The sequence below is a fragment of the Equus asinus genome, chromosome 1 (genome assembly GCF_041296235.1).
Source record: "Equus asinus isolate D_3611 breed Donkey chromosome 1, EquAss-T2T_v2, whole genome shotgun sequence".
Classification (NCBI taxonomy): domain Eukaryota; kingdom Metazoa; phylum Chordata; class Mammalia; order Perissodactyla; family Equidae; genus Equus; species Equus asinus.
In genome coordinates this window covers 189,131,084-189,146,956 of record NC_091790.1, presented here as the reverse complement: position 1 = coordinate 189,146,956, position 15,873 = coordinate 189,131,084, and the positions used below count along the sequence as shown (strand labels likewise).

General features: G+C 43.3%; 1 protein-coding gene across 7 annotated transcripts in view; it reads right to left on the bottom strand.

Annotated features, from left to right (window-relative positions):
* Window positions 1–5,822: 5,822 nt before the first annotated feature.
* The window catches only part of LOC106829996 (solute carrier family 23 member 1-like), a 50,691-nt gene continuing 40,640 nt past the window's right edge, over window positions 5,823–15,873 (bottom strand). For 4 of the 7 annotated variants that reach the window (XM_044780808.2, XM_070514039.1, XM_044780855.2 and 1 more), the window contains exons 12-13: window positions 15,423–15,596; window positions 5,823–5,959 (exon numbers count right to left, since the gene is read on the bottom strand). In XM_044780808.2, the coding sequence (XP_044636743.1) occupies window positions 5,928–5,959; window positions 15,423–15,596 (206 nt within the window). In that variant the 3' untranslated portion in view covers window positions 5,823–5,927. Of the gene's footprint in view, window positions 5,960–15,336; window positions 15,597–15,873 lie in introns of those variants that run through there. The other 3 variants (XR_006534687.2, XR_011504673.1, XM_014839354.3) reach the window with 3 other exon arrangements.

The window sequence follows — 15,873 nt, the reverse complement described above, 5'->3', positions numbered from 1 at the left end:
GGCTGGAGGCAGACGTTCCTGGTTCTCAGCTGGGCTCAGGTGCTGGGACAACTTTGTGGAGAAGCTGCCAAAGTGTACTTGCCAAGCCATATCTGGAACCCCTTACTCCGCTGGTGGATCAAAAAACAACCTATTAAAATTTTTGGCTACTTTCCCTAGAAAAGGCAGGGGCTGCTGCCAGAGGGCTCCTCAGCTGACTGTGGGACCTCCCTCCAGGGGGAAGTGAGGTCAAAATGCTGGCTGTCCTGGCACGACTCCCAGCTCCTCTGCTCTGTGGCCCTGGTTGTTGGCATCCCCTCTCGTCCCAGGAAGGCAGAGGAAAAGGACTCTGCAAAGCAGGCCTCTCTCTGTGTCAGAGCTGGAGCTCCTGTTAGATCTGCTGAGTGGACGCACCTCCAGGCACCGGACTCAGACGTGCAGTGTGCCCCCTGAGCTGCCTCAGCAGCCACAGGAGACAGCGCTGTACCAGGTTGACTCTGAGGTGGAGAGGAAATCCTGCTCCCTTGTTCCAGAGGCCACAGTTCAGAACACTGAATTAGGACACAAGAGCCCGTCTCCCTAAAGTCTCGCTTTCCCAGCAGGTTCCAGACATGACATTGGAACTGAGGCAGTGAAGACCTTCCAGGAGGGCTCCTGGCTATCCAAGGATTCAACTGGGTGTTGAAAAGGGCTTGGTTCACACTGTAATCCAAACATGTTAGGGGCACAAGCAGAGGAGAGATGAGGATTCTAAATATTTGCCGTTTCTTCTTACTTTCTGTTGTCAGTTCAATATTTGCCAGCTGCACCCCAGAAAATCCAGAGGAGAAGTTTCAGCTCTATATGCAGATCCTCGATTTTTTTAAAGGCCTTTGCTGTGTTAACACTCAGTTCAAACAGGTAGGATAGAGCAGAGTGCAATGAGACCTCCGCTCACCTCCCTTAGGATGGTCCCTAGCTGGACCTCACCCAGATCACATCACCAGGAGCCACTGGGGTTGGGGGACATTCTTTCCTTCTCTCTGGCCTGCTCCATGGATGGCCGACTTCAGCCTGATGCATCCTGTGGCATGGAAGATGACTGGGGAAACTGAGGGAAGAGACACAGGGATGCTCTTCAGGGCAGACTTGAGACTGGGAGCCCCTTAAAGTAGAGACCCGACGCCAGGGGCCTGACTCTTGGCAGGCATTCCTAAGTGTTGTGTAATTCCTTGATGCCTTTCCAAGAAGCCGAACTGTTTCTTCCTTTTCTGAGACCCTGGGGTAATATTTGCTGTCAGCTTTTGAAGGATGTTCATTTTTGATTCCATAAGCCGACTGTGCAGCTTGTGGTGACATAAGTCCTGAGGGTCTTGGTTAGAAGGTTACTTCCTGGATGCTTTCATGGGGGTCGGGGTTATGCCTGAGCCGACAAGCGGACAGGAACTTTCTGACTTGTAGCCATGGATTTTTTCACTAATTTAGCAAAACTACAACTGTTTATTTAAAAAGGTAAGTGATAAAAATGAAAATGTCTAAAATCATTAGGACAGCTTTTCAATAGGCTGAGGAAGATGTGGCCCTCTTCCCGCTAATCCCTCATGGTCCTCAGCAGAGACCACCAGGGCGAATCTCCTTTGGAGCCAAGGGCCCCTCCCTGTGCTGTGTCCTCCTCCCTCCAATCCTTGGCCACCCCTCCCTCACCACTGCGTCCCTCTTTCTCTGGGACACAGTGAAGTCAGTCCACTTTCCCAAGGCCTTGAGAACAGATTGCCGGGACCCTCTTAGCTGTCCCTGCTTCCTGTTTCCACATGGGGCAGAGGAGGAAGAACAAGCCGGGATTGGCATATCCATATAGAGCAGAGGTGCTCCAGCTTGCACCACTTGGGAGCTTATGGAAATGCAGAATCCTGATGCCCCAGAAGCCAGATTCTCTTTCAGGGCTGCGAGATGGGGCCTCAGGAATCTACATTTTGAATAAGCTGTCCGAGAGGTTCTGCTGCAGGAGGCCTCGGGCTTTGATAGCCACTGTTGGAAAGAGCGAGATTTCCTTCTCCTCCCCATTCGCCTGGCTCTGTCAGCTCCATGGGAGGTGGTGGATGAAACCAGTGAGCACCTGTATTGCCCTCCTGGGGCTCTAATAAATAAATAACCACAAACTTGGTGGCTTAAAATAACAAAAATTGATTCTCTTATAGTTTTGGAGGCCAGAGGGCCAAATTAAGGTGTTGGCAGGGCCGTGCCATCTCTGAAAGCTCTAGGGGAAAATGCTTCCTGCCTTTTCCTAGCTTCGGGTGGCTCCCAGCAATCCCTGCGTTCCCTGACTTGTAGATGAGTCACTCCAGTCACTGCATTGTCTTCTCTGTGTGTCTCTGTCCCTTTCATCTTCTTATAACAACACTAGTCATTTGGATTGAAGGACCCCCTAAATCCAGGATTATTTCTTCTTGACACCTTAACTAATTACATCTGCAAAGACTCTATTTCCAAATGAGGTTCCAGGTGGACATGAATTTGGGGGAACACTATCCAACACACTTCAACACCCAATGCCAGTGAACACTTCTCACAGCCCATTGATTTCACAAATCTGCAGCTTAAACATGCCTCAGACACCATTTTCAGGGGCTTAAGGAGGTGGAGCACTTTGAACGACATCCAAGCCCTTTGAGTGACAGAGACTTGAGTGCATGGTTCCCTGGAAGGATGCTTGGCCTCCTGGCACCCCCCTATGCTCTGACTCCCTCCTTTCTCAACCTTTGCTGTTGCCTTCACCCTGGACAAGGGGCCCGGGTGATTGTGCCAGAGACCACCTAATCTCCACTCTTGGAGACTCTGGCTCCCCCTGCACCCCACCTGCACTCGTAGAGCACAGTAAGTGAGGCTTGTTCTCCAGAGCTGGAAAGGCTTCATTCGCAGGGTCATCCCCTAATCTGGCCATCACCCTTGGGACCAGGTCCTGCATTCAAGAGGTGGTTGACTAGGATTAGGGATGCTTCCCAAGGCACAAGAGGATCAACCCTTGACCAGCAGGGCTAACAAATTACAGGGGTCATTTTCTACTTGGCTGGGGAGAGATAGGAAGAGCAAAAACCCTGGAAAATACTTTTAGGGGAAGAGGGAATGGGAAGTCAGAGAGGTTGCCCTGGTCATCATAAAGGGAATGAGAAACCTTGCTGAACAACCATAACACTGCTTCTTAAAAATGTTATCTCCTAACAGCTAACCCAGGTACATGGTTTACAATTTGAAAGTTGCCAAAAAATGTACAAAGACTGTCCAACCAGCTTCCCTTGGTTACTTCCCCATTCCCTTCCCCAAAGGCAACTACCATTACCAGTTTCTTATACAGCCATCGAGAGAGAGGCTACAGACATTCTTATATTCTTTCAAATACAAATGGTAGCCTCCTCTGTACACGGCTTTGTACCTTGCCCTTTTTAATAGTACATCCCACAGAGAGAGATCAATCTCATTCCTTTTTTAGAAACAGCTGCACGGTGCTCCATCAGTAGGTGCACCATGGTGTAATTCACCGTCACCTATTAATGGACATTTGGATAAAGCTTTAAGATTTCCCCCGTCTCTCTTATGGGGTCCTGGAAATCCCCAGGGTAGGAAAGAAGCCAGTTCTGCTGTATCCAGGAAATGCCTCTCTGGAGCTTCTAGAGCATGGAGTTGAGTGAAATGGAAGTGGGGCCTTCCCTCCTGTGGCCCTTACCTGGCTGGAAGCTAGAGAAGAAGATATAGCTGAAGAAACATGGAGTAGGGACTAAGGGAGCAGGGCGCACCTGAGACGGTGGGGCCTTCTCCTCTGCCTGGGGCCTGGAGTCCTTAAATAGAAATTCAATCCTCTTCCACCCTGTGTTTTGCAGGAACCAGATCTTCCCATGGATGATGAGATGATAATGTTGAGGTGCATGGAGACCTTTGACGATGAAGGTTTGTAATGCAGGAGGACTGGGACGGGGAGGAATGAATGAGGGTGGGCAGTTTCCAAGTTTGAATGACAGCAGCCAAGGTTGCACCTGCCTCAGCCTCTGGGAAGTTTGGAGTGGGATGTATCAAAGCATTTTGATGGTTCTAGTTTCTGCTTATTATAAAGTAATTAAAAGTAGCTTGGGCCCGTGTCAGTCTTTCCCGGTTGTTTGATATCAGAGGCTGGCCTGCTGCAGGGCACACTGCTGCTCTCACTGAGCTCCTATTCAGGGGTTCTGAGTACAGCTGAGGCCCAGGCCACTGGCCTTTCAGAAAGAGGACAAGTTGGATCTGTCCCTGGAGATGCCATAACATTGGCTACTTGTAGCACACCCTGGGTTCAGGACATTGTTCTGATGGGTTCTAGAGAGTTCTGGAGGCCACCCACTCATCCCGCATGTTCTGGGAGCACAGGAATGGTGCTTATCTCAACACTGTCCTACAGGACATCAGGGTAGAACCAGCACCATCTGCTTCTTGTGGTAATAAAGACTGTTGTTGGAGTCCAAGCCAGATTCCACAGTGTTCTGAGTACTTTCTGGGGAGGTTCCTGGGCAAAGAGTGTATAATGTCCCTGGGCATGCACACTGGATGTGATAGTTAATTCTGTGTGTTAACATGGGCAGGACACTGTACCCAGATATTTGGTGAAACATTGTTCTAGATGTTTCCAGGAAGGTATTTTTGGATGAGATTAACATTTAAATCAGTAGACTTTGAGTAAGGCAGATTATCCACTATGTGGGTGGGCCTCATCCCATCAGTCAAAGGACTGAATATACCAAAAGACTGACCTCCCTGGAGGAAGAGGGAAATCTGCCAGTGACTGCCTTCAGACTCGAACTGCAACTCTTCCCAACCTGCCAGCCTACCCTGCAGATTTTGGATACATGTACACACACACACATCCTACATTGTATCAGCTCTGTTTCTTTAGAGAACACTGACTAGTCCACTGAGTGTACAGAGAGAATGGGTTTGCCTGGCTCCTTGTGGTTTACATATCATTACAGCAGTGGCTCCCCTCCAATGAAGGCCTCCAAAATACCTTGACTGTTTCATCTCCCTGTGAGAACCTGGCATGGAGGTTAAGTGTTAGGATCCAAACTCAGTCTGTCTGACACCACAGCCCCAGCTCTCACTGCAGCAACCTATGAGGCACAAGCTGAGCGACTCCCAAGGACTCCCCCTGAGGATATGCAGAGCTCCAAGCATTGCCAGCACTTCACTGTCTAAATCAGGGGCAAGTTGGGGCTTTCTATGCAGCTGGGCAGGCAGGGCCTTTATGCTTGGGAGTTGTCTGAATTTGTTTTGGGAAGAAAAGAAACAGGAGTGCTCATGGTACCAGTGCTCAGGCCAGCCACCCCCAGCAACTCAGCAAGCCAGGAATAAACCAGCATGTAGGAAAGAAGAAATGTGTTGTTACAGAGGTGTCTGCACACAGGAGGCCTTTAAGGAACATGTAAAGGGTCTGAATAGCCCCTCCCTCATTCCACCCACCCCCAGCCTGATCCTATTTAGTCTAAGGCTGTGACTTGATTCCAAGAGCAGTAGGTGCCAGTGGGCCCCTGGTCAGAGTGGACCTCAGCAATTGCTGTGTCCTTTCTCCCCACAGCCAGGTACTAGGAGTGTTGTCTCCACCTTCACTCCTCAGCCCCAATTGCCCTCTCCTTCCCTCCCCATCTCCTGCAGGGCACATAGCATATTGGCAGAGCCTGGGATGAATCCGTTGCATCAAATTACTCTCAGATGGTCTTCATTTTCCCTTCCTCCCCACCAAGGACTCTTCCTATATCAGTCAGGTATCTTCCTCTATCTTGACTGATGGTGTCTTCCTGTATCAGCCACTACTACATCTGTCAGAGAAACAGAATCAATAGGATAGATACAGGTATAGGTGTAGGTATAGAGATTTATTTTAAGGAATTGGTTCACACAATTTTGGAGACTACAAATCTGAAATTTGTAGGGTATATCAGCAGGCTGGAAACTCAGACAGGAGTTGATGCTATGGTCTTGAAGCCTGTTAAAATAATTAAACAAGGAGACCATTAGGTTGAGAGGGCTCAGATCCTTGGTAGCCTACATAAACAAACAGAAACGTAAGCCAGAATCAATGCATTTGAATCCAAGAAAGTGAAATTTAAGAACAACCCATCACAGAGTGATGTCAGCATCATGACAGAGTGAGTCATTCCCTTTGTTTCTCCCCTCTAAATTACAACTAAATGGATACTCACTAACTAGCAGGAGATTTCCTTACACAATACAACAGGACATCTGAAAGACCACGTGGCTATATACATCTGAAGGCAAGTGGACTGGATCGACAAGGAGCAGTGGATCTAGGTAAGCAGATTCCTCTCCTTCCCCAGTGGCAGCAATCCAGGTCACAGATCCTCACATAGCAGTCCGCATGACTATGAGTGGAGGCTGGGGCAGACTGGTCCACACAGGAACACATTCAGAGTGGTAGCCCAGTCCACAGAAGCACCCACCTACCCGTGCAAATACTCCTCACCAAGTGGCAGCTCAGCCCCCACAAAGGCACCCCACCCACTGATCGCAGTGGCCCTGCCATATGAGTGCAAACCCCCAATCAACTGCAGCCAGTCCGTGCACATGCAGAGTGGCCCAACCAGCATAACTACCAGTGGACAGGGTGGTATCAGAAAACACAGCTCCTCCCCACCACCCCCACCAGTGGTGGCAGGTGGAATATGTGACCTGATACTACCAGAAATGCACTGGCAGAGGATCAATTCATTGAACGCCATGAAGAACTACAGTAACACTGCAGAACAGAAGGAAAATGGCACATCTACAGAAACCAAACTTGAAGTCTTGGAAGATTACAATCTAAATGACAGAGAATTCAAAATAGTTCTCATAAAGTAACTCAATGAGTTACAAGAAAACAGAAAAAAAGTTCAATGAGCTCAGGAATAAAATTAATAACAGAAGGAATACTTCACCAAAGAGATTGAAGCCCTAAAAAAAATCATACAGAAATTCTGGAAAGGAAGAACACAACTAATGAGATAAAAAAATGATATAGAAACCATAAAAAGTGGAGCAGACCTTATGGAGGACAAAATTAGTGACTTAGAAGATAGAAATATAGAAATGCTTCAGGTGGAGGAGGAGAAAGAACTAAGAGTTTTTAAAAATGAAGAAATTTTTTGAGAAATATCTGACTGAATTAGGAAAAGTAACAAAAAGATTAAAGGTATCCCAGAGGGAGAAGGGAGCAGAGAGCTAGTTCAAAGAAATAATAGCTGAGATCTTCCCAAACCTGGGGAAGGAACTAGACTTACAAGTTTATGAAGCTAGTAGAATTCCTAATTAAATCGATGCAAAAAGACCTTCTCCAAGGTATATAATATAAAACTGTCAAAAGTCAATGACAAAGATAAAAATATTAAGGGCAGCAAGGCAGAAGAAAATAGCATACAAGGAGCCCTTATCAGGCTTTTACCAGATTTCTGAGCAGAAACGTTTCAGGCTAGGAGAGAATGGAATGATATGTTCAAAATACTGAAAGACAAAACCTTTCAGCCAACAATACTCTATCCAGCAAAATTATGCTTCAGATAGGATGGAGAAGTAAAAGCTTTCCCAGATTAACAAAAGCTGAGGGAGTTCATTGCCACTAGACTTGTCTTACAAGAAGTGATGAAGGGAGCCCTCCTACCTGAAACAAAAAGGCAAAGGTTTACAAAGCTCTGAGTGAGGAGATAAATAGACAGGCAAAATCAGAAAATTGCAGCTGTCTATCAGAACAGGTTATCCAACACTTGATTATAACATAAAAGATATGAGAGGAAAGCATTAAAAATAATTATAAATACTTCAATTTAGTCACAAACTCACAACACAAAACAGCATAGTTATGACAACAATAACAAAAAAGGGGAAGAGGAAAGGGATGGAACATGCTTAAGCTAATGGAGATAAGAGGTTATCAGAAAATGGACTATCTGATCTATGAGATCTTTGATACAAACCTCATGGTAACCACTACACAAAAAATCAGAGCAGAGCCACAAATCATAAATAAAGAGGACCATCATAAAAAAACCACCAAACTGAAAGGGCAGTCAGAAATATGAGGGAAAGCAATGGAAATATAGAAAAACCAGAAAACAAGAGAAAAAATGGCATTATGAAGACCTTATATATCAGTAGTCACTTTAAATGGCAATTTATTGAATTCTCCAATCAAAAGACACAGAGTAGCTGATGGATTAAAAAACATGCTGCCTCCAGGAAACACATCTCAGCTCTAAAGAGGAACATAGGCTCAGAGTAAAGGGATAGAATATGATACCCCAAGAAAATTGCAAGCAAAAGAAAGCAGGTGTTACCATACTTGTATCAGACAAATCAGACTTCAAGGTAAAGAAGATAATGAGAGAGGGCTGGCCCCATGGCTGAGAAGTTAAGTTTGCATGCTCCACTTCAGCAGCACAGGGTTTGCCAGTTCAGATCCCAGGTGTGGACCTATACACCACCCATCAGACCATGCTGTGGTGGCATCCCACGTGGAGGAACTAGAATGACCTACAACTGGGATATACAACTATGTGTTGGGATGCTGGGGAGAAAAAATGAAGAAAAAAGAGGAAACATTGGCAATAGATGTTAGCTCTGGGCCAATCTTCCTCATAAAAAAAACATTAAAAAATTAAAAGAAAAAAGATAATGAGAGACAAAGAGTGGCAGTATATAGTGATAAAAGGGACACTCCACCAAGAGGATATAACACTTATGAATATATATGCACCTAACACAGGAGCTCCAAAGTATAGAAAGCAACTATTAACAGACCTAAAGGGAGAAATTGACAGCAGCATGCTAATAGTGGGTGTTCTAAATACCCTATTTATTTTAATGGACAGATCATCCAGACAGAAAGTCAATAAGGAAACAGTGGCCTTAAAGGAAACACTAGACCAGATGGACTTCATAGATATATATATAGAACTTTCCATTCCCCAAACTGCAGAATACACCTTCTTCTCAAGTGCACATGGAACATTCTCAAAATAGATCATATATTGGGAAACAAGGCAAGCCCTAATAAATTCAAGAAGACTGAAATCATACCAAACATCTTTTCTAGCCACAATGCTATGAAACTCAAAATCAACTACAAGAAAAAAGTTTGGAATGTCAAAAATATGTGGAGACCAAACAATATGATACTGAACAACCATTGGATTAATGAAGAAATCAGCGGAGAAATGAAAAAAATACCTGGAGACAAATGAAAATAAAAACACAACATACTGACTCTCATGAGATGCAGCAAAAGCAGTACTAAGAAGGAAATTTATAGCAATAGAGGTCCACCTCAACAAACAAGAAAAATCTTAAAAAAGTAATCTTAAATTACTCCTAACAGAACTAGAAAAAGAAGAAGAAACACAGGCTATAGTCAGCAGAAGGAGGGAAACAATAAAAATTAGAGCAGAAATAAATGAAATAGAGACAAAATAAATTAGAAAGGATCAGTGAAACTAAGAGCTGGTTCTTTGAGAAGAAAAAGCTGAAAAACCCTCAGCTAGACTCATTAAGAAAAGAAGAGAGAAGTCTCAAATTAATAAAATTAGAAATGAAAGAGGAAAAATTACAAATAAATAAAATTAGAAGTGAAAGAGGACAAATTACAATGGATACCTCAGAAATACAAAGAATTATAAGCGAATACTGTGAAAAACTATTTGCCAACAAATTGGATAATGTAGAAGAAACATACAAATTCTTAGACTCATAAAACCTCTGAAAACGGAATCAAGAAGAAATGGAGAATCTGAATAGACCAATCACAACCAAGGAGATTGAAACAATAATCAAAAACCACCCCAAAACAAAAGTCCAGGACCAGATGGCTTCTTTGGAGAATTCTACCAAACATTCAAAGACGACTTAACACCTATTTTTCTAAAATTATTGCAAAAAATCGAAGAAGACAGGACACTCTAATTCATTCTATGAGGACAACATTATCCTGATACCAAAACCAGACAAGGACTACACAAAAAATGAAAATTACAGACCAATATCACTGGTCAACATGAGGCAAAAATCCTCAACAAAATGTTAGCAAATTGAGGGCCAGCCCGGTGGTGTAGAGGTTAAGTTCGCGCACTTTGCTTTGGCAGCCTGGAGTTTGTGGGTTTAGATCCCAGGTGCGGACACACACACTGCTCATCAAGCCAAGCTGTGGCAGTGTACCACATTCAAAATAGAGGAAGATTGGCACAGATGGTAGCTCGGGGACAATCTTCCTCACCAAAAAAAAAAAAAAAAACAGCAAATCAAATACAGCAATACATTAAAAGGATCATACACCATGATCAAGAGGGATTTATATCAGGGACACAGGAATGGTTCAACATCTTCGAATCAATCAATCTGATATACCACATTAACAAAATGAAGAATAAAAATCACATGATCATCTCAATAGATGCAATGAAAGCATTTGACAAGATCCAACATCAATTTATGATAAGAACTCTCAATAAAATGGGTATAGAAGGAAAATACCTCAACATGATAAAGACCATATATGATGATCCCACAGCCGACACCATACTTAATGGTGAAAAACTGAAAGCCATCCCTCTGAGAACAGGAACAAGACAAGGGTGCCCACTCTCTCCACTCCTATTCAACGTAGTACTGGAGGTTTTGACTAGAACAATTAGGCAAGAAAAAGAAATAAAGGTATTCAAATTGGAAAGGAAGAAGTAAAACTCTTGCTGTTTGCAGAGGACATTATTCTATACATATAGAAAACCCTAAAGAATTCACTAGAAAACTATGAGAAATAATCTACAACTACAGAAAAGTTGCAGGGTACAAAATCAACTTATAAACATCAGTTACCTTTCTATACTCTAATAACCAACTAGCAGAAAGAGAAGTCAAGAATACAATCCCATTTACAATTACAGCAAAAAGAATAAAATATCTAGGAACAAATTTAACCAAGGAGGTGGATCAATTTAACCAAAGACCTATACACTGAAAACTATAAGACATTATTGAAAGAAATGCAAGAAGACATAAAGAAATTGAAAGATGTTCTGTGCTGATGGATTGGAAGAATAAACATAGTTAAAATGTCCATATTACCTAAAGCAATCTACAGATTCAATGCAATACCAATCAGAATCCCAATGACATTCTTCACAGAAATAGAACAAAGAATTATAAAATTTATATGGAAAAACAAAAGACCCTGAATAGTCAAAGCAATCCTGAGAAAAATGAACAAACCTTGAGGCATCCCAATCCCTGACTTTGATATATACCACAAAGCTGTAGTAATCAAACAGCATGGTACTGGCAGAAAAACAGACACAAAGATCAATGGAACAGAATTAAAAGCCCAGAAATCAAACTGTGCATTTATGGACAGCTAATCTTTGACAAAGGAGCCAAGAACATACAACAGAGAAAGGGAAGACTCTTCAATAAATGGTGTTAGGAAAACTGAACTGCCACATGCAAAATAATGAAAGTAGACAATTATCTTACACCATACACAAAAATTAACTCAAAATGGATTAAAGACTTGAAGGTAGGACATGAAACCATAAAACTCCTAGAAGAAGATATAGGAGGTACACTCTTTGACATTAGTCTTAGCAGTGTCTTTTCGAATACCATGTTTACTTAGTCAAGGGAAAGAAAAGAAAAACTAAACAAATGGGACTACATCAGACTAAAAAGCTTCTGCAAGGCAAAGGAAACAAGGATCGAAATCAAAAGACAACCCACCAACCAGGAGAAAATATTTGCAAATCATATATCTGTCAAGGGGTTAATTTCCAAAATATATAAAGAATTCATACAACACAACAACAACAAAAAAACCCCAAACAACCTGATCAAAAAATGACCAAGTGATCCGAACAGATATTTTTCCAGAGAAGGTATATACAGATGACCAACAGGCACATGAAAGTATGTTCAACATCACTAATCATTAGGAAAATGCAAATCAAAACTACAATGAGATATCACCTTACACCTGTCAGAATGGCTATAATTACCAAGACAAAAAACAACAAATGTTGGAGAGGATGTGAAGAAAAGGGAATCCTCGTACACTGCTGGTGGGAATGCAAACTGGTGCAGCTACTGCAGAAAACAATATGGAGATTTCTCAAAAAATTAAAAATAGAAATACTATATGATCTAGCTATCCCACTACTGGGTATTTATCCAAAGAACATGAAATCAACAATGCAAAGAGAGTTATGCACGTCTATGTTCATTGCAGCATTATTCACGATGGCCAAGACGTGGAAAGAACCCATGTACCTTCTACAGATGAATGGATAAAGATGTGGTGTAATATAAACAATGGAATACAACTCGGCCATAAAAAAGAGAAAATTGTCCCATTTGTAAAACCATGGATGGACTTTGAGGGTATGATGTTAAGCGAAATAAGCCAGACAGAGAAAAACAAACACTGTATGACTTCACTAATATGTGGAAGCCGATGATGTGGGTGCAGAAGCTGGTAGGTGGAGAGATGTGGATGCTTCTGATTGCAACCCCACAGATCTCTCAGTGAAATAGGAAGCTGACAATCAGGATGAGGACAGAGGTGGAAGGGGTTTCTGAAGAGAGGAAAAAGAGAGAGCAAATGGATTTGGGAAAGGTGGCATGACAGCCGGGCAACATTGAGGACCCACGTGAAGTTCATGTCATGAATCTAAGATAAGAGCAATCAGCATGATTCGGCTGCCTGGTGCAGGCATAGAGTAGGTGAAGGTTGTTTTCGATCAGCATTAAGGTTTTGCCAAGACAGTGTGATGAAGAGAGAACAGACCAAGGGCATTAAGAATGCAAGAAAGTGATTATTATGATTGACCAGGGAATTGAAGCTGGGTGAGGAGGGAGGAGAAGACAAGAAGGGGGTGGGAGGACAGTAGACTCAGATCTGAAGTTATTGGACTTGAGGAACTTGAGGTAGTGAGCTAGAAAAATGGTAGGCAGTGGTCAGAAAATTACTTGAAACTGAGACTGTAGAAAGTGGATTGCAAGGTCTAGACTAGAATGTGGCCATAGGAATGAGCTGCTGAGATGGTGTGAAGGACCAGGTTATTGGAGGAGGAACAGGAGGCCAGGGTGGGGGAAGGATGAACTATATTGATATGAAGTCATCAATTATTAAGACAGGGGATTGTTGAAGAGACAGTGCCCAATGCACTGACATCCTCAAGGAGGGAGATTAGTGACCAGGATCTGTAGATGCCATCAACAAAAAGGTGCATAGGCAGAAAGTCTGATGGCGTGAGGTTCAAGGCAGAAGTTAGTGGAGATGTCCTGTAGCAAGTGGTTCTTCCCCATTCGCACTATCCTAAAATTAAGTGTTAATTTCTGCTTGTTAATCAGCTTCCAGTAGAGTTTTACAAAGGTTACATTTCTATTGAGTACATTATCTAATTATAGTGAAAATAAAAATGTGAAGAGGCTCATCACAGATTTCATAAAGATAATTGTCAGTTTTCCATGGACTAAGACTGCAAAATGTCTTCTAAGAACAAACAGACTGGACACATTATATCGTCAACACAAGATGTCCATATTAGGAATGAAAAACTGTTCAAAAGAGCAGAATTGGTTTAAAAAATTCACCAGCAATTGGTGAAAAAAAGCAAACATGACTTTTCACCAACTAAGGTTATACAAAAGGAGGATGCCTTCCGTGTTGACTCTGGCTGGTGTATTTAGAAGTGTGGAAGTGATAAGTTGACCAGGAAACTCTATGGCCAGTGGGAGCTGACTTGGCTTCACAGGGAGAAAATTTAGAGTCAATGAAACAGATTTGTGAAGATGTTGAACTCTGTGCACATCAGTTTCCCCCAGGGTGGCAGAGCCTTCAGGCTCATGTTCTTAAAGAACAGCTGCCATATTACAGAGTTACTACTACAGGATTCTAATTAGGGATGATAGTAAGCTGATTAATGGCGCCCAAAGATATCCACATCCTAATCATCACAACATGTGAGTGTCACCTTGTATAGCAAAAGGACTTTTCAGATGTGACTAAATGAAGGATTTTGAGATGGGGAGATTATCCTGGATCAACTGTGTGGGCCCTTAAATAACCACAAGTGTCCTTAGAAGAATGAGTCAAAAAGGTCAAAGGAGAGAGAAAAAGATGGTTAGATGGAAGCAGAGTTTGGAGAGATGCCCTTTGAAGAGGTGGAAGGGGTCACAAGGCAAGGAATATGGACCAACTCTAGAAGCTAGAAAAGGCAAGGAAATGAATTTTTCCCCTGGAACCTCCAGAGGAGCCAGCCCTGCCAACACCTTGATTTTAGTCCTGTAAGACTCATTCCAGACTTCTGACCTCCAGAATTCTAAGAGAATAAATCTGTGTTGTTTTAAGACACTAAGTGTTTGGTAATTTGTTCCAGCTGCCCTAGGAAATTAATACAGGGACAATTAAGATCAAGTCTTCAAACTCGGCACTTATGAAATTTCTTTGCATAGGATACCCTGAGATACCATAGTCCTCCCTGGGATGTTTCTGGTAGAGCCAGTGGGGAAGGCCCTCTTCCTTTTGCCTTGGCAGTTACAGGGGAAGGATACAAATCTGGGTGGTGTGTGGCCATCGTCCTCAGCTGCAGTGGGAGAGAATGAGGCTAACTGGCAAGGAGAAGCAGTGATGGGAGATGGGCAGTGTGTGTGTCTGTGTGTGTGTATCTGTGTGTGTGAGAGAGAAAGACAGACAGAAAGAAAGAGACAGAGATAGAGAAAGAACACATCAGTTCTTATCCTTAAGTCTCTGGTTCATATGATTCCTCCTATGGTTTTGTGAACTCTCCCAGTGTCCTTCCTTCCCAGTTACAAGAACCAATAAATCCCATCTCCTATTATATGACTTACACTTTTCTCATTTCCAGTCAAAAGGGCCCTAACCAATTCCACAGAGATCTCCTATGTGGCTCAGCAGAGAATTTGGATTCTGTGGCCACACCCCTGGTTGCACCAGGGCAGAGCTGTCTGACTTATTTCACCTAGCATAATCCCCTCAAGGTCCATCCATGTTGTTGCAAATGGAAAGATTTCATTCATTTTTATGGCTGAATAACATTCCATTGTATATATATACACGCATTATCTTTATCCATTCATCTGTCAAGGGACAATGGATTGTTTCCATATTGTAAATGATGCTGCAGTGAACATGGGGATGTATATATCTTTTCTAATTAGTGTTTTCATTTTCCTCAGATAAATACCCAGAAGTGGAATTGCTGGATCATGTGGTAGTTCTGTTTTTAAATTTTTGAGGAAACTCCATACAGTTTTCCATTGTGATTTTACCAATTTGCATTCCCCCCACAGTGCAGAGAGTTCTCCTTACATCGTGGTTTCTGTGGCACCCTTCAGGCACTCTCCTGAGGAATCCTGGGAGCAGAGGGTAAGCTGGCACGCTCCCACCTCACCTTTCCCATGATGTTCTGGTCTGGGCCAGAAGGGGAGGTACCGGGTATAGGAGGAAGTGCAGAACTTCGTGCCAATCCCACAGGGGAGGCTGTAGATCTCTGATGCCTTCGCAGTCTCCTCAGACTCCTCATGGATTTGACTCCATGTCAGGAGGCCTCTCTCCTCCGGACTTCCTAATAGGAGACAGTGAGCAGTCAAGACTGGGCCCTGATGGAACTGGACAGAGCTGGGCTGGAAGGAGCCTCCAGCGCCCCCTGCAGGCACTCATGAGGTCTCCTCTCAGTGCCCTCCACCTGCCAAAAGGGTCTCCTCCTCCTCCTCCAAGCCCATCTAAAAATCACAGCTCAGCTCATCCAGCATCCCCTCAGCTCCCCCAGTGGGGCTGACATGGTCCAGAGTTCCAGGGAACAATCTTATATGAAACACCATTGTTTCCTCATCTTCAGGAGT